The following is a 20368-nucleotide window of genomic DNA, read 5'->3' as shown; positions in this document are numbered from 1 at the left end:
CATGCCCATGCATATATAATTACATTACATATAAATGATTAAATAAAATTAACAGGATGCTAATGTACATTCAAACTCAGGGTGAACATTCAGTAATTTAGGCATTATCAAGACTAAAAGCAACAGAAAAAAGCCATAAAAGACAGAATAATACACCATATTGCAAATAACACAATTTCTAAAGTCCTATCAATAAATGACATAACATAAGCTAATGAATACAAAATAGCAAAATGTTGTTTTCCCTTATTAACAAGATTTTTATAAAACAATAATTTTCAATGCTACTTTTAGCATGCTGAGAAAAGCATTCTAACATACTACACAGTAATTACTCTCAGTAATTTTAAATCAATAATGGAAGTAAATAATTATATACAAAGGAATAGATCACTGCATTATTTTTAGAATCAAAATTTTAGAAACATGTAAATGGTACATTCCTTTAGATTATTATGTAGAATCAACAATAAAACAGGAAAAAGAATAATGGAAATCTTAACTCTGTAAAGAGTTTAAATATTCCACACATTTAACGCAATGAAAAACAGTGGAAGAACACACACCAAACTTATATTCCTGGGGATGGGTTAATATCATTTTATTTTCTATGATGAGTAAGTATGAATTTTTATTTATATAATTATATATATAGCCAACTTTCCTAATATATGTATGTATATATACATATATGTATATATGTGTATCTTAAGATTTTACTCATCTTATTCTAGAGAGAGAGCGCACATACACCACAAGCTGGGAGAGGGACACAGGGAGGAGAGAATCCCAAGCAGATTCTGCATTGAGCAGGGAGCCAGAGATGGGGCCCAATCTCAGGACCCCAAGACCACAACCTGAGCTGAAACCAGAGTCTGACACTCAATCCACTGAGCCACCCAGGCATTCTGGCAATATTTTTTTAAACAACACAATGAAGAATTACATTAGTTTCTTCTATACTTAAAATAAAAGGTGAAGTCTGGGGAAATAATATAAAGAAAGGGAACAATCTCAAAGTGTTGAAACAACTATAATAGAATACACTGGTCATGATCAATTTCATCGGATTTTAATATTATGAATATATTTTCCTGAGTCACAACAAGCATACAGACTAAAAGGTAGAATATTATTTTTTACCTGCATTTATTCCAACGATACTTTATATTGTAAAAGTATAAATTTCTCTATCACAAAAAATTCTCAATATTCAAGGCTACTATATAAGAAAAGACAACAGTTTGGTGGTATTTCTATAAGCATGCACCTTTGCCTATAACAAAGTTGCCTATAACAAGTTGCCTATAATAGTTCTCAGGACATAGAACAGTAATAGTACAATGAATGCAGTGGTAGTGTTGTACTTACCTAATCCTTTAGGAGTAATGCCACTACTGTCAGCAGGATTAATGACCCAGTAGTAATATTTCAATGTGTGCATTAGCTGTAATACTGTTCCTACTCTGCGTATGGTGGTATAAATGGTAGCAGTTCCAATAAATTCAGCAGACAAGTAAGTGTATAGGGAAAGCTGAACCTAATACAGAATATTAACAGAGCATTAAAATAAATTTAAAATGCCTCAAGTGTTTATATTATATACATTCTAATTTAAATGCAAATTAGTAAAGGCCAAGAAAGAACCATTTATTATGAGGTTAAAAATAACTATTTATTAAATATTATTTATATTTTTAAAAGAAAACAATCTGTAGCCAACATATTCTAATAAAACTTATTTTAATAAAGGCAATATGTAGCTATTAACAGTGAAATCATTTAAGTGAATTAATCTATCAACAGTACCTGAAACAAAGATTAAATTATTTAAAAAGTTAGCTAGTCTAAAGCCCTTAATCAAAGTACATTTCAGTAGCTCAAAGGAACAGTACTAACTTGAGTCAGTTACATCATATTTGGAAAAGATATACATAGTCATATAACCTAAAAGTTTATATAATTCCAAATTTTCTTAACTCACTGTCAAAGTATCAGTATCTAACCATGTATATAGAGAGGAACAAGTCAAACAAGTGAAACATCTTGTTTAAAAAGTGAATAAACTTAAAGTTTGAGTTTAGCACGACAACATACTAAACAATAATAAATATCAGATCTTATATTAATGAACCAAAGTTATATGGAAAATTTGAAAACTGTAAAAAGTAGCTCATATTCATGAAGCCTGTCCCTCATTACTGATTTCCACTAGAATGTAACAGGACTAATTTTAGGTATGCAAAATAATAAAAATTTTATGTTGACATCTAAAAAACAATGTATATATTTATTTTTAAACAAATAATATTTACAATCATGATATAAACTGCATATTCACAATACAAGTCATATTCCAGTCACAATGACTGAATTATCATTATGTAATTAGTTATTATTTCTCTTCTTAGTCTTAATAATCAGTGTACCAGATTCTTTCTTGAATCAGATATGAATCATAACTACTAATTTCATAATGTAGTTATTATTTCAAGTTTAAATTACAGTTTCATTTATTTTAATACTTACATATTTAATATTTTGATTGCTGATTCTATGTAATACAACTGCTTCAGGTTGACTATAAAATAAGCTAAAAAAAAATCCAAATGCTTTCTACTGCACAGTGTAGATCCATAGCTATAATTTATTAACATTACACTAAAATGAGTTAGAATGAAATTTATACCTTTGCAGGTGTATGTATCCAAATGGCTGGGTTAAATAAAATGTGATCACAAAGCTGCTTTAACAAAGGTGCTCCATGAGATAAACCATCAAGGTATTTTGCAAAGGATAAAAATTGCTCCAGGACAGCTCTAGTTATATGAACTCTTGATGACTTTAAAAAAAAAAAAAAGAAAGAAAGAAAGAAAAGAAAAGATTTTCAAGCTAAAAATATCCAGAATATCAAATTTTAAGATCGCTGACTGAATTTTTCATATGCCATCCCTAAAAATTTAAATAAAATATAAAATCATATATTCCCTTTGCTATTCAAAATTTAATTATATTCAGGAACATACTATTTTAAGATAATTTTCTGAGTGACAGTTTGTTATCTGAAGCCCTTTCCAGAACAGGTTAAATAATGCCACTATCAATGCAAACTGAAGAAATATAACTTACAAAAAAAAATGGTTTCAACCCATTTTTGTATAAATTAACTACAGAAGAGATCTCAAAGGAAATTAAAATGAAATAAAATTACCACAATTTCACAAACACATGCAGGCACACGCACAGACACACGATACCAGGAAAGAGAAGTGCTTTCATGAGATCCAAACCAATGAGCAAATAAATTTATTCCACCATTCCACTGAACCACAAATGAGTTGCACATGGACAAATACAATGCACCTTATTCAGCAAAGACCTTCAACCTACCATGGTATATGAGAAACAAATCTCACCCTCCTTCGGCTTCATGACCTTCAGATTATTCGCAGTGCCCTTTGCTTAAAAGATGGAAACTGCTAAAATTTATTTATATGGCTTCTTTTTTCCATAAAATCGCTCACCCTAGATGATATTTTACATTTCCACAGCTTTATATAACAATATCTCAATGCTAAACACTCACTCCCATCAAGATGTTCAACTGCCATCACCAATACATAGCCTACTACCAATGTATTTAGATAAATGACAGACCTTCCAAAATTCATCCGAGAATTTAAAGCTGCATTGTTCAATATAGTTAGTAGCCACTAGTCATGTGTTGCTTCTGAGCACCTGAAATGTGGCTAGGCCTAGGTGGTAAGTGTTATAAGTATGTATACACTGGATTTTGAAGATATGAAATAAAAAATAATGCAAAATATCTTTTATAATTTTTAAATTGAGTATATGTTGAAGTGGTAAGATTTTGGATATACAAGGTTAAATATAAATACATTATCAAATTTGACTCTCCTTGGCACTGTAGAAAGAACAGTTAACAAAACTGAAAAAGCCTTGCCTCACAGAACTTAAATTCTAAAGGAGTAGTAGACAGGGATATACAATAACATAAAAAAGTAAAATATATAACAAATTAAATATTAGTGCATAAAAAAACAGAGTGGATAACAAATTTGTAAAAGGGTGATTAAGAAACGGTTTTACTGAATAGGTGGCTATTAATTACTTTGAAGTATATAAGGCTCGCAATGATTTTTTTAATTAATACGCTTGTTATGTTTGACGAAACACCAGTGGCTAGTAGATAAGCAAGAGTCCTACAAAATTCAAACCAAGCCTAGGAATATAACTTTATGTGAAAATTTCATTAAAAACTGGAAAAAATGATCCTAACAAGTAGTATAATTATTAAGGTGGGGGAAATGGGAGACAAAGCAAATTAATCTTTAAGGAAAGAGAAAAACCAAAGCTCACTTTAAAGAAACTTTTATAGAAAGAATACTTTTAAATTCTAAAACATTTTATTCATAGATAGGTGAATAAAATTAAAACAAGAGATCAATGGTTATATAAAGCTTTAGCCCCTCCTTCAGTAGCTATAATTTCACACAGCTTATCATATATTTTTATCCAGTAATAATGATTCTGAGAACATCATCTGGTAAATTCCACTTTTATGCTTAAAACTATGAAATAGAGCAGTCACATCCTCTTCCTAGATAAACATTTTCAGAGATCAGATTTTATCCTATAAAATTGTCATGTGTTTATAAAGAACACTAAAGCAATATAAAATCAGATTGGCCATTATGAACATATTCATTTGACGAAAAAATTCATAATTTGGAAACAAGTTTTTAACTTTGCTCTGTTATAAAAAAGACATGCTGGAAGTATCACATGAAGCCTTCCATCCACATTACTAAAAAAAAAAAAAAATGTCAGTTTTTTTTTTTTCATAGTACTCAGTTAATAGTTTTTATTCTAAAATTGATCTTTAGGAAATATCTTTCTAAATGTGTGGGGTTTTTTTATTGGCCTATTCAGAAATCCTGCCAGGCAGAAAATGAAAGTTCCCTTCAACAGCATGTTACCTTTACTGTATTACTTCTTCCCTCTGCTTTGCATTACTGTTAATTATTCACATATCTTTCTTTCAATATAAAGAAGATACTATCTTATTCATCTTTTTTTCTCTCTGGTCCTGCCATAATTCCTTAGCAGATGTTGAATTGAATTTATGGCAAATTCAAGAACAGAGTAAGAAGAGAACAGATAAGACAAATCACAGATTAAGAGAAAAGAAGATAGCCAACTCTGTTTTAGGGTGTTTAGTTTGAATGACTGCTTTAAAATCCTTATTTTGATATTTGCTTTAATTTCTCCAGTAAAGCTATTTTAAAAAGTGTTCTCTGTAATTGATTGTTAGAAATCTATAAAATGCATGCTCTGAAATTTAAACTTTATGACATTACTTTTATGTAATGACTATATAAGATATAATTTGTACGATGAGTGCTATATGAATTGTGATGGAACATATTTGGAAACAGAATTTCAGAAGCTAGGAAAAAACAATTATATTTTAATGTCCACTCCAGAAGTAACTAAATCAAACTCGAGTAATTGATGTTATAAGGAGAAGTTGCCATTCAGTAAAAACAGAGGTCTTCCCACATTAAGAACAGGCCACAATGGAATAGACCACTAGTAGTGTTCTTTTTTATTGCAGAAACCACTCTATCTATATCTATATCTATATCTATAGATAACATAATATATTATTAAGTAAATTATGGGAAATTAATTTAATTAGTAGAGGTACATCCATTTCACTCCTTCCAAGATACCAAAACTGAGCAACAAATGGCCTAATCCAATATGAATCACTTATGTGTTGCTACTGTTGCTGTTGCTTGGGGGAGACAGGTACACAGTGATTCATCAAAATATTCATGGCAACAAATAATTCAAAGTAGGTCAAGACTTAACCGGAGCAATCAAATTGGAGGGAAGGATGTTTTTCAAAAGTGGGAGAAAGAAGTTTTTCTGCCCACGCCCCCACCTGGATATGAAAGTCTAATGCACTAAGGTGACCTGGCAATCTTCTTCTGAAAAGACAGTAGCTATAGCAGCAAATAAAATCATGAAATATGTGGCAGAGGAGGCATACAGAAAAACCCTGGGTCCTTGATGACATAATTGAGACTCAGACAACCAAACCCTAAAGCCCAACTTTATGGACATGTTTTATCAGCCACACTGATCTAGTCCCCAACCTTCCCCATCCTATTTCTGAGCTTGGGAGGCTCCTTTGGCTACTAGCTTCCCACTGGGTTTGACTAGTGGAGACACCAGTAGGAAATTAAAGGACAGGAAGAAAACGAAGTTGGGGAGGCCCTGGCTTCACCCCTTCAGGCCAACAGACTATTTTTTTTTTTTTACTAAAGATAACACTCTATCAGGTACAACTTCTCCTAGAACTACAATAACTTTCTTTTTGAGTTATGATAAACACTTCTCTCACCTCTGCAAACTTTGCTGATTTCCCTTAAAAATGCTCACAACTCTTTAAAGAACTTTGCATTAAACTCTTTTCAATAACCAGGTTTGGGCATGATGTCTGTTTCCCGCCAAGAATATGACTGATAAGCCACCTGTCACTAGACTTCCAGTTACATTAGCAAGCATATTTCCTAAATGTTTGAACCACTTTGACTCAATTTTTTAAAATAACAACACCCAAAAATATTGAACACCCGAGAAAACCTCCAAGTCCTTCAAACTCATATTTTGGCAAAATAAAACAAACAAACAAAAAAAGGATCACAAAAGTTGTTCATAAAATAGTTTAAATGAGATGAATAAAGAAACCTCTTACTAGGGGTGCCTCGGGGGTTCAGTTGGTTGGGTGATTGCCTTTGGCTCAGGTCATGATCTCAGGATCCTGAGATTGAGCCCCATGTTGGGCTTACTGCTTAGGAGAGAATCTGCTTCTCCCTCTCTCTCTGCTCCTCTCCCATCCCCTGCTCATGCTCTCTCTCTCCCTCAAATAATAAATAAATCTTAAAAAAATATATAAGAAAGCCTCTTATTAGACTACCTTCCTTGATAACTAAGTTATACCTTCTAAAACAAGGAGATAAAGTTAAGTAACACTTAACCATTAACTTGTTATTAGTTGATGATAAAATAAAAATGGACCCTTTATTATCTATCCTGTTTACCCAGCAACTGACATTCAAAAATAAAACAGTATAAAATTCATCTGAGAAGGTGAAAAACAAGCATGCAAATGCTTTCACTAATTCAATTAAATCCAACAAATATTTATTGAGGTGGGCATTCTTTTTTAGGTGCTGAAGATACAGCAATAAAGTGAGAACAAATAATATACTGTCCCTGCTTTCATGAAGCTGAAGCTTATATTCTAGTGAAAAGAGGCAGAAAATAAAGTAAAAAAAAAAGTCAAAATCATGCTGTAAAAAATTGGTAGATTGGAGATAGTGATGGTTATAGAAGGGGTACTTTTCTATTTAGAGTGATACGTAAAGTCTTCTCTGATAAGGTATCACAAGTGAAATCCTAAGTGAAGTGTAGAATTTCAATCCATATGGATACCTACAAAAAGAGCGATAAAATGCAAAAGTCCTCAGATGGATTCATACTTGCCACTTTAGTTTTAGGAAAAAGGCAAAGAGGCCTTTACATGGGCAGTGTAGCTCCAAGAGAGAAATTAAGAAGGAGGATGATAAAGAGATGAAATCAGAGGTAAGAGAATTGTGAATTTACTCTGCAAATGATGTAGCAGTAAGGTCTGATACATTTTAGGAAGACTAGTGTGACTCCAAGTGGGAAACAGATTGTGGATAACCAATAGTTATCTCTAAGAGAAAATTGAGGGATGAAAGATTTAAGAGGAAAATTAGTCTTTAAAATTTAGAAAGAGGAGGAGACACTGGTAGGAGAGAATAAAACAGGAGACCAAGGAGGTGAGAAAAAAAAACAAAGAAAGAATGCTGTCACATGGGGATCCCTGGGTGGCGCAGCGGTTTAGCGTCTGCCTTTGGCCCAGGGCGTGATCCTGGAGACCCAGAATCGAATCCCACGTCAGGCTCCTGGTGCATGGAGGTTGTTTCTCCCTCTGCCTATGTCTCTGCCTCTCTCTCTCTCTCTCTGTGACTATCATAAATAAATTTAAAAAATTTAAAAAAAATAATACTGTCACAAAAATACAACTGAAGAAAGCATTTCAACAAGGAAGGACTTTGAGAACTGAAATGTTAATAGGTCAAATAAGATGAAAACTGAGAACCTTAAGATGTAAGAATATTAAGACTACTGGTGACATTGGCATGAGCCATTTTAAGGAAAAAAGACTGACTGTAATAGGAACGGATCTAAAACTAAATAGGATTCCAGGAATATGAGGATGGTTTAATATATGAAAATCAATTAATGTAGTTCACTAAGAAAAAACTGAAGAAACTCGTAATTATCACAAATAATGCAAAAAAGCATTTGATCAAATTCAGCACCTGTTTATGATAAAGAAAACTCTAAGCAAACTTATAGTAGACAGTTTTTTTTAATATGATTTAAAAATCTAATGAAAGTGGGATGCCTGGGTGGTTCAGTGGTTGGGCATCTATCTGTCTGCCTTTGGCTCAGGGCATGATCCCGGATTCCCGGGTTCAAGTCCCCATCGGGCTCTTTGCATGGAACCTGTTTCTCCCTGTGGCTGTGTCTCTGCCTCTTTTTCTGTGTCTCTCATAAATAAATAAAATCGTTAAAAAAAATCTACTGAAAGTAATCTACAGCATATACCATACACAGTGGCTAATTATTGAAAGCTTTGCACATGAGATCTGTAATAAGATAGGGATGCTCACTATTACAACTTTTGTTCAGCACCATTCTGGAAGTCTTAGTGCAATATCAAGGGGTAAAGACATAAAAAATAAATACTGGAAAGGAAAAAATTAAATTGCATTTCTTAGATGATGAGATTTTCTACAAAGAAATGTATCTGAAAAATTAACAAACTACTAGAAATAACAGAAGAATAGCAATGCTGGTACATAAAAGGTCAATATATATGCCAATTATATTTCGATGTAAAAAACTAACATTTGAAAAACCTCAAGTATCTAGAAATAAATCTAGCAAAAGAAAGTTTTCTACGTAGAAAATTACCAAAGAGACCTAAATAGAGGGATACACTAAATGCATTAATTGGAGGGTTCAATATAAAGATATCAATATAACACAATGAAAATCCTTGCATTTTCTGGTGGAAATTGACAAGCTGATAGATATACTAATGCAAAAACTCAAGGATAGCCAAAGCAATCTTGAAGAACAATAAACCTAGATGACATATCAAAATATACTAAAAATGCATACAAATTAAGATAGTGATGTATTGCTTCAAAGAGAAAAACCTACAATAGACAAATTCTGGAAATGATCCCTTCATATATGGTTATCGCATTTAGGCAAAAATTAAATTGCAATGCAGTGAAAAGTCAACTTCAATAAACAGTACTAGGCCAGCTATCTACATATTTGGGGGGGAGAAAAGAACTTTGACCCTTATACTTCATGCCATACACAAAACTCAATTCCAGATGGATTATAAGTCTAAATGTGAAAAGTAAAACAAAATTTTGAGAAGAAAACATAAATCAGTCTCATGGCTTTGGAATACATTAAGATCCAAAATGGGATAATCGGGGATTCCTGGGTGGCTCAGTGGTTTAGCGCCTGCCTTCGGCCCAGAGCATGATCCTGGAGTCCCATGATGGAGTCCCACATCAGGCTCCCTGAATGAAGCCTGCTTCTCCCTCTGCTTGTGTCTCTGCCTCTCTCTCTGTCTGTCTCTCTCTGTCTCTCATGAATAAATAAATTTTAAAAATCTTAAAAAAAAACAACCAAATGGGATAATCATAAAAGAAAATGAAATAGTGACCCATATTAAAATAAAGGACTTCCACTCATCAAAAAGATCATTAAGAGAATGAAAAAGCAGGTCACAGGGGAAGTAATATTATGATACATACCCAACAAAGGTCTTATATCCAGGATTAAGAAAGATTTTTCACAAATCAATAAAAGAATGACAAAACGATTCAAATGGAAAAGGGCAAACAGTTTGAATAGGTATTAACTAAAAGAGGATAACTACTAAAATACAATTAATGTATGAAAATGTTCAACTCAATCTGTCATCAGGGAAATGCAAATTAAAATATAATGGGATCTACGGAATGTAAGACTAACTTTGCAAATCATATATCTAATGAAAATTAGTATGCAGAATAAAAAATTGCTACAATTCAATAATAGAAAGAAAAATGTCACAATTTTTTAATGGGAAAAAGTTCTAAATCGATATTCCTTCAAAGAAAATACATAAATAGCCAATAAGCACATAAAAAGATACTCAACATGATTAGACATCACAGAATTGTAAACAAAAAATGATATGCCACATCTATTAGGATAGCTAGAATAAAACAGACAACAAATGTTGCCAAGGATGTGAAAAAACTAGAAACCACATATACTGCTGATGATAATGTAAAATGAAGGAGCCAATTTGGAAAGCAATCTGTAGTTTTTTAAGTGGTTAAACACTGAGCTATGATAGGACCCAGCAAATGAGTTCATAGATAGGTATCTACAGAATAGAAATAAAAATATATATCCACACAAAAACTTGTCCAAGAACATTCATAGCAGCATTATTCATACCATGCAAGATGGAAAAAACAAAAATGTCTGATATTTGAATAGATAAACAAAATGTATTATATGCATACAAGAGAATACTATCCAGCCATGAAAAGGAATAAAGTACTGATAGATGCTATAGCATAGATGAAATCTTGTAAACATTATGGTACGTGAAACAAGATACAAAAAAAAACAAATATTATATGATCTCACTTATATGAAATATCTAGAATACACAAAATCAGAGTCAAAAGTAGATTATAGATTGCCTAGGAGTAGGGGTCTTGAAAGGAAATCGGGCAAACTGGCAAAGGACATGGATAATTACTCCATACAAAAGAGAAAGTGTGGATGTGCTATGAATACATATGTATATCCAATGTTATTCAAATTTTCCAAAAATGCAAATGAAAGCCAAAATGAGATAATATTTTATGCCTAAGGTGACAATAGAATTTTAAGGATATTAATTCTGAGGGAAAGGAAAAACTGAGTATGTCTTTTTACTTGACTTACAATCTTTTCTTTTTTTAAAAAAAAATTTATTTATTTATTTATTTATGATAGTCATACAGAGAGAGAGAGAGAGGCAGAGACACAGGCAGAGGGAGAAGCAGGCTCCATGCACCAGGAGCCTGACGTGGGATTCGATCCCGGGTCTCCAGGATCACACCCTGGGCCAAAGGCATGCGCCAAACCGCTGCGCCACCCAGGGATCCCGACTTACAATCTTTTCAATGAATTTCTAATTCTTTAAAAAAAATTTTAAGGTTTTATTTTTAAGTAGTATCTCTGTCCAACTTTTGGCTCACATGTGGAACCCTGAGATCAAGAGTCACATGTTCTACTGACTGAGCCAGCCAGGAATCTCTCACTGAATTTCTTATTATTACTACTAAGCTTTAAGTGTAAAAGAATGCTCACTTTAGAATTATGCTGATCAAATCTCAGCAAATAGATGAAAAGTATATTCAAGGGGTAGTTCTTGTTAGTGATCTTATCATACATAGTAATAACACAAAGCATTTCATAATATCTAATTCATGTAAAATGTAATTTCACATAAATCTTCTAAACGATTCTTAAGTACTCTAGACATAAAAAGTTTTCCATGAAACTAAACACATGAATGATAATCTTGTTACTGAAAAAATTATTTCAATACAGAAATGCTGCCAATGATCAATCTATGTAATAACCTACCAGTCCTCAATCACCAATCCTTCAAAAAAGAAGAATCCTTGTTTCAAAGCAAAGATAAGATACAAGGATTTCAGAGGTGAACAATCTGAGTTGAAAAAACTGTTCCTAAGAGTCCCCTCAAAATTATTTCGAAAGGGAAAAATAAGTTTATTCCTCTTATTCATGGACTCACCTCTATTATTTCTCATAGAGTTCTATTTTCAGAGCAGCTGAATGTTAGAGTTAAGTGATTAAAGAATAGGCTTGAGAGAGCTAATGAGGGTAACAGATAGTTCCTTAGGAAAGAAAAAAAGCCAGTATTTGTACTCATGACTTCCCCTTTTAATTTTTAAAAGAAATCATATGATACAACCAAATTCTTTGAGATCATAATCAGAAATCCATGATTACCAGAATTGTACAGCTATGACTAAAGCAAAGAAGGTAAAAAAAAAAAAAAAAAACAAACAAGAGACAAATGACACAGATGGGAAAATTAAACCCATCTAATTTCTATTATTTATATTACGTAGGGATTTGAGAAAAGCTACCTTAAATATTCCAATATATTAAAAGCAGAGACAAATCACAAATTGTTTTGCTTATTACAAAATAAAGATATTTTTACCTTAAAATTGGAAAATTAATCAAAAATAAAAATCCACTTAAAATAAAATTGGCAAAGGTTCTAAAAAACTTAGCTTGAATCTAAAGATAGTGAAGAAACAATAAGAAAAAAGTATTAAGGGGAAATACTTTTAAGTGTAGAGGAAAAAAGTTTCTTTATTTTCTATCTTACTCAAAATTCCTAAATACACAGATTTCCCTGCACTCAATTTATTTCAATGTTTACGCTTAAATCTAAAAGCAATATATTAAAGTAAATATGTGTGGATTAGCCTACTATAATGAACAGTCTATGAAAAGAAAAACTATAGAAAAAATATAATTAGGGGTTGTCGAGTTGTTCAGCTATGAATACTACACAATAAAACCATCAATACATATCACTTACCTTTTCAAGTAAGTAGCCAATGACTAAAAAGCCTTTTCCACCCAGCATCTGTTCTTGCATGGCTACTGAACTTTTAAGTAGTTCAACCAGGAATGCCAAAAGAGTAGCACTGCATGTAAAGTACAGACAATTTCATTATGTAATCATCAAATGTTGATTATAAACATAGTGTTCCGTTTCAGAATTTTATTATGCCAAAAGATAAAAACCAAATTCAAAACTAATCTCTACTTTGCTGACAATGATTACTATATTTTATATTGTACATGACTATATTTTCTCACAAGCATGAGAAAACTAGTCTCATCTCTTTAGAATTAAATATCAAAAATCAAACATAAATGCATAGCTTTTTTTTATATCCCAAAGCCAAACACTGGAGTTCACCTACACATATGTACATTACCTGTTTTAAGTAAATATAACATAAGAAACACATCTACAAATACATCAATTCTCCACAGTATTTCCATAAAGACTTTTACCATAACATTCTTTTGAAGAACATACTATCTTAGAAAATTTAAATACATATGCAACATTGCTTTGGAAGAACACACCTGTTTTTGAAATAAACTTTTTATTTATACCTATTTTTTAAAAAGACTTTCTATTTTTTAGAAAATATCCAGAGAAATATACAACATGTTATTTGTGTCCATATATTCACTCAGGAAAGCTCATGAGAGCAGAAAAACAAATGATCTGTATAATATTGAAATGGAAGTGGCAATTAATTACACAATGTATACACAAACACATAAAAGCACACAAAGATAAGTGCCAGACAAAGATAAAGCACTTGATAATGTTTGTTGAATGAAGAAACAAAAGAAAAATAAATGACTGCATTGGATTAAGTTTTGATAATATACTACTTCACAAAGTTACATTGAACAATTTTCAACTAACAGCATTAATACATGATGGCATTTCTAATTAAGAAAATATATATTCCTTCACTGTATATGCTTACTGTAGTTTATTACAATAAACAAGCCAAACTTCATCAGCAATTAAAATATCTATTTACTGTGCCTTATATTGTACTCTAAATTGCCTATTTATATTCATAAGAAAGTATAAAACCACAATTTTCCAAATATATTTTAAATTCATAAGCACTCGTTTCTTCAAGGAATTAAGAAAATTCGTTAATGAGGAAAACTTGAAAATCACTAAGGTCCAAAAGTGATTCTATTCTCTCAAGTTATTCTAAATTTTCTGGTTTCAATAGAATTGACAACACATTTTTCTGATAATGTGGCTATTCTAGTTCAAATCAGAAATATTCTCATTAAAAGAATCAATAGCAAAATTATTATTATTATAAAAATTGATAGTTTAATGGGTTACATGACATCAGGTAGAAAAAATATAGTATTTCTGGAAATAAAGTACTTCATTACAGGAAATTAAAATTCAGTTACATTAATTGGCCCTATTTCTTTAAACCACACAAAAAAGTAAACTAGTATTACAAGTCAACAATGTTCTTTTACTTTGTCCTAAAGTTAGATATTTACAAATTAAACACAACTACCAAAGAATCCTTTGGGATTTTTAAAAATATTTCTGTATAGAAGAACAGCTATTAGACAATCTAGTCCATTTTTAATGAATTGTGTCAACAGTAAAAGCCACTTCACAAATAATTGCATAGGTACTACTACACAAAATACTTCTCCCTAAATGTTTGAGAAGAATAAAGAATCTACTGCATAGAGATTACACAATGTCCTAATCTTTTCATGGAATTCTTACCTACATCTGAATTAGTGACTACGGGGAAAGAGGACTAAATTCCTAAACATCAACACTGCTAAAAAGAAAAGACTGGAAATGCCTATGGTCCCCATGGTCCATGAAAAAAAATGCAAAAAAAAAAAAAAAAAAAAACTTAAAATAAATCACCCTCCTATGTAGAACTATATAAAATTACAAGGATGCCATGGATATGCTTACTCTTTTATGTCAGAAGGGCTACTCTTTCTCAAACATCTAAGTAATTACCCAGACTTCTAATCACATTGTAGTTCCATTACAAAATCAAAAATATGAATTTTATTCCAAAATCTTAACACATGACTATGCTACCCACATAAAGTTAATTTCACTTCAGTTTTAACTATGACAACAATTGAAAAGTCAAATGCATTCACTAACAAAAGTATTTTAAATTATTCCTAAAACTGAATGCAATAGCAATACCATATCTTTTCAAAAAAATCTTTAAAATAGGTATAATTGACATGGTGGAGTAAGAGTAAATAGATGGCCATCTTCGAAGAGGTACATTTTCAAACATAATTTAACAAACTTACCAGTAACTAAAATGCATCGGATTGCTGCAGGGCTCACAATAAACTTGCAAAATTCTGTGTACTGCCATACAAAATTTCTCTCCATTCTTGCCTATTTCCAACTCCCCTAGATACAAAGGCAAATATAAAGGATACTTCAGCCCATTCCTATATCTCCTACATTACCACTTCCTGTCTAGACACAACAGTTCATCTGTAGAGGATCTATGTACATAGGATAACCAAAAACCAATATCTGTGTTGGCCAAAACTAGTATATACAACATAGAAGATTCTCTTGAAAAGTATAGCTAGAAACAGATTTTCATAGGAATATTTTACTTGATAGACAAAAAGTATACTGACTTCACTCATAAAGTAAAATTGCTAAACTTTTCAATAGACAGTACTATAACATATCATGTTCTATATGTAGCAATTCTACTTCAGGAATAGTTAGGAGTGTTTAATAATCCTGTCTCCTTTTAAGGAAAATGACACTAACAATCTATAAGGTTAATCTTAAAAATAATTACCATCTTCCAGTTCTTAATAAGCTTCTATTAAATTAGAAAGTAATATTTAAGAACATACTCATAAAGGGCTAGACCTTAGGAAAAAAATGAATAGTATAATAATATCTCTAATGACTCAGCATACTTATTATCTCTCTAGAACTTTCTCGTCCATATTATTAAGGAATACCACATAATCTTGGCCCACAATCACCTGAGAATATATAATAACTATATATGAACATGACTAATTTCTATTTCTAATATAAAATATGTACTATATTTAGGTTCCATTAAAATTTCTATATAAATTTTGACTTGATTTTAATATAATTTTATTCATTTGAAATTGTCCATTATTTATTTTTTTTAAATAACTAATGTAAATAACTCATGCCATGTGATCCTAAAAGTTTTATTTTTGAGGTATTTGATTATTTAAACATATATCAAAAGACAGACCTAATGTATAACTGAAATGATTAAATTGAATACATAACCAAAGTTCAGTTCAAGACAGTTCCTAGGATTCAGAAACTGGCTTTTCAATCTGCTTTGTACTGAAACAAGCCATGTATCTCAGCTAGATGAACTGCTTAAGTATATTGAGAAGAATGGCATTCATAAGTTACAAAATTAAAGACTGCCCAAGATCCAACACTCCCTCCCCTCTTAAAAGGATATTTTTAATATCTTAAGAAACACTACAGACAATTGCCAGAATAAATTGCCAGAATAAATTCAAAAGGAGATTAAGTTTCATTAAAATTAAGGTACCAGGAAAGGGAGAAAATCTTTTGACTTTTTCATAAGGTTTCTTCTTTTATATAGCCTAATTTGGTACGGAAATACATTGAAATCTTGCAAAGGACGATTAAAATTATATAAAATATCTAATACCATTGTTTCTATGCTATTTCTTTGACTAGAAAACTTTTCTGAGATGAAGAGTGATCAAGCAGGAACAAAACTGTAAAAGAAATCAACTCAAGTCTCATACCCAAGGTAATTTCTCATTCAACAAAATTAATTTCTAGTGATACACATGCAAAAAAAAAAATCTCACAGAAGTTAGAAGAGTTAAGTTCCTTCACAGTTCAAAATTAGAAAGGTCTAAACCAAAGTTTCTAATTCCAGGTACATTTAATGGTTACTTTTAGACAATGTATTTCTGAGGATTCACTCTAAAAGAACACTGTCTACCTGCCTAATACACAATGAACTTGATACACAAACTGTCACATTCATCAGTTCAGACATCAAGTGGAAATACATGCCGAAATAAGTAAAATACATTTATCTGCAGAGTCAAATAAGGAAAACAGTGAGATGCAGCACAGTAAAATGTAAGGACACATGGAATACACTGGTAGCACATGAAATCACTAAGCCTGCCCTTAGCCATGATATCTCTCAGTAATGTCTACCTTTTCTTGCAGCCTGATAAGGAGACCGGCTTAGTCTTATAAACTGATTTTACTACCACTCTCATGGCTATTTAAAAGTATTCTTTAAAGGTCCTATTTTAAAGTTAATCAGGCTGTTACACATTTTTACCTTCCTCTGGTAACAGATTTTATGTTTTATCAGCCTATTTTATCTCTGACAAAATATAACCAAAAAAAAATCTAAGTTTATAAACTTGTGATTGAAATGTCTCAAAATCTGTCTTGATTAGGAAAAAAAATAACTTTTTTAATTTTAAAGGAATTTATTCTAAACTTCTGACACAGTTATATGTTAGTATATAGTATATCCTGGTATTTACATAGTTTGAGTACAAAACAGCCTTTTGATATGCTCCATTCATAACTCTATAAATAGCCAATAGATATTTACTAAAAAGACTCTAATGTAGAAGAAATAACTCTCAGAGCCTACTACTTTACAATTTAATCCCAATCGAAAAATGACTACTTACAATGCTCTATTGTTCTTGTCCCTTTATGAAAATTTAGTGGACATCCTACAAGTGGCAGCACCACTACAGTAACCACGTATAATCCATGGATACATGAATACTTTAGAAATTTAATGATATAACTTAACACCTAAAAAGTTCAAAATTTCAAAATTAAAATAGAGAGTTTATAATGACACATGTGTGACCTTAACTATGAGCATCCTCCAATGCCTTTCATGATCAAAATATGCCACAGAAGGGAGGCCCAATGGCATTTTCAGCCAAGCACAGCCTATTTAACAGAAGCAGGATTATAAAGTATACCCTGGAAGTAAAATTATCCAATAAAGAAATTATCCAATAAAAGAAATTATCCAATAAAGAAAACAAATATTAAAACAGCTGTATACAGAAGGCTGAAGTAGTTATTTGGTACTCAGCCTTAACAGAAATTTTCTATTTTTAATTATTTTTTAAATAACCTGGCAATAAAATTGACTTTTCTTATTTCTTATTTTGTGTGTGTGCACAATTCTGAAAATGTTAGATATGTAGATTTGTGTAACCCCACCATAATCAAGATACACATCAGTTCCATCACACCAAGAAAATCATCATTTATCCTATCCCTTTCGAGCTTTTTAAATCACATACTTCCAAATCCCATAATCTTGAATAACTTCTCATATCTTATTTTTCAATACAGATTTGACATTTCAAGAATGTCATACAAATCGAATCATATAGTATGGAACCCTCTGAGTTTGTCTTTCTGAGCTCAAAATATTGCCTTTGAGACACATCCAAGTAGCTGCACATGTCAGGAGTTTATTCCTCTAATTGCTGAATAGTATTCCATTTTATAAATGGATTACCACAGTCTGTGTACATTTGATTTGTATCTAGTTAACAATTACTAATAGGACTGCTATAAACATTCATATAAAGGCTTCTGTGTGAACACGGTTTTCATTCATTTCTCATAAATACAAACTGAGAGTAGAGAGAGTATGAATGAGTAGAGAGCTGAATTATAAGGTAAGTGTGTATGTTTAACTTTGTAATAAAACCTGCCAAACTGCCACAGTGGCTGTACCACTTGGCAATTCCATCACTAATATATTACAGTTGTTTCTCATCCTCCCCAGCACTTGGCACCATGAGTATTTTTTATTTTGGCCATTCTACAAAGTGTGTAGTTGTATCTTACACTAGTTTTAATAGATATTATCCTATTGATTAATAATGCTAAACATCTTTTCATGTGCTATTTTGACATCCTTATATCCTCTTTGATGAAGTGTCTGCTCAAGTTTGCCCATTTTTTTTAATTGGATTTTATGTTTTTTTACTATTTAAGTTTAAGGGATTTCTTTATATATTCTTGATATAACCTTTGCCAAATAGATTTTCTACCATCTTTCCTTAGGCAGTAACATCTTTTACAAACTAAAAAAATTTAACTTTGGTGAAGTCAAAGTCAAATTTATCAATTTTGGTCTTCTATGTACATGATTTGATTGTCAGGTCTAAAATGACTTTGCCTAGTGTAAATCACAATGATTCTCTCCTACATGTTTTCTTCTAAAAGGTCTATAGTTTTATATTTTACATTTAGAGTTAATTTTGAGTTAATTTTTTCAAGGTGGGAGGTTTAGGTCAAGAGCCATTTTTTTGGCATACAATTATCCTTCCTTCCTTAGACTGATTTTGCAACTTTGCCACAAATCAATTGTCCATATATGTGTAGGACTATTTCTAGACTCCGTTGCAGAGACATGTGTGTCTATCATCTTGCTGATATCACATACTGTATTCATTATTAGAGCTTTATAGTAAGTTTTAAAGCCCAGGCAAGTAAGATTCCTTCAACTTTATTCTTCTTCAAAGGCATTTTAGCTATCCTCGTTACTTTATCTTTCCATTTAAATTTTAGAATTACTTTGCGTATATCAACAAACAAATCTAACCAGGATTTAATTGGTATTGGGTTAAATCTACAGATCAATTCAATGAAATCTTTACTGTGTTGAGCCTTCCTATACATGAACACAATATACCTCATCATTTATTTAATACTTTCATTTCTTTCATCAGCAATTGCATATTTCAGCACACAGGTCCTTACATGTTTTGGACATTTATATTTTAAACATTTAAATTTCTGGAGCTTCTGTTAAAGGTATTTTTCATTTGGTTTCCTACTATACTTTGTTAATGCACAAAAATAAAGTTTACTTTTGCATAAGAAACTTGTCTCTTGCAGATTTCCTGAACTTACTAGAATTTTGTGTGTGTTAATTCTTAAGAATTTTTACGTAGACAATCATGTCATCTGTAAAAGGAATAGCTCTATTTTTTCCTTTACAACCTGAATGACTTTTGATTCTCTATCTTGCCTTACTGCAATAGTTAGACCTTTGATTGGATCAGAACCACAAAGGTACAGCTCAGAGTTGAATTCATACATTATGTTATTGAGCTACTTCCCAAGTTCTTTCCTTCGCATGATTTCTCTAATAATTTCTGATTGTGGGGCTCTTCTTTTCATTTCTATCAAAATGCTAGTGCTCCAGTTTCCTCACTGTGCTGAACACCTATAATGCTGCTCAAATCCAGGGCAAATCAGCAGTAAGAGAGAGAGAAAACAAACCAATATATAGGCTTCTGGTACTAAAAGCAAAAATCCTGAAATCCATGAGTCCATCATTTTTATCAAGTAAAAAAACTGAAAGGACTAATAAACCAAGAATTCTTCTAGGATCCAAAGAGAGGAGAGAAGAACAGGGCAAACTGATGCCCCCAA

General features: G+C 31.5%; 1 protein-coding gene across 2 annotated transcripts in view; it reads right to left on the bottom strand.

Moving 5' to 3' along the window:
* The window catches only part of NBEA (neurobeachin), a 672481-nt gene that overhangs the window by 517927 nt on the left and 134186 nt on the right, over positions 1-20368 (bottom strand). For both annotated transcript variants that reach the window (XM_055317362.1, XM_055317363.1), the window contains exons 11-13: positions 12842-12950; positions 2690-2842; positions 1372-1540 (exon numbers count right to left, since the gene is read on the bottom strand). In XM_055317362.1, coding sequence (XP_055173337.1) covers positions 1372-1540; positions 2690-2842; positions 12842-12950 — 431 coding nt within the window. The remainder of the gene's footprint in view (positions 1-1371; positions 1541-2689; positions 2843-12841; positions 12951-20368) is intronic.

This window comes from Nyctereutes procyonoides, unplaced genomic scaffold (assembly GCF_905146905.1).
Source record: "Nyctereutes procyonoides isolate TBG_1078 unplaced genomic scaffold, NYPRO_anot_genome, whole genome shotgun sequence".
NCBI lineage: Eukaryota > Metazoa > Chordata > Mammalia > Carnivora > Canidae > Nyctereutes > Nyctereutes procyonoides.
This window is presented reverse-complemented; position numbering and strand designations above follow the sequence as displayed.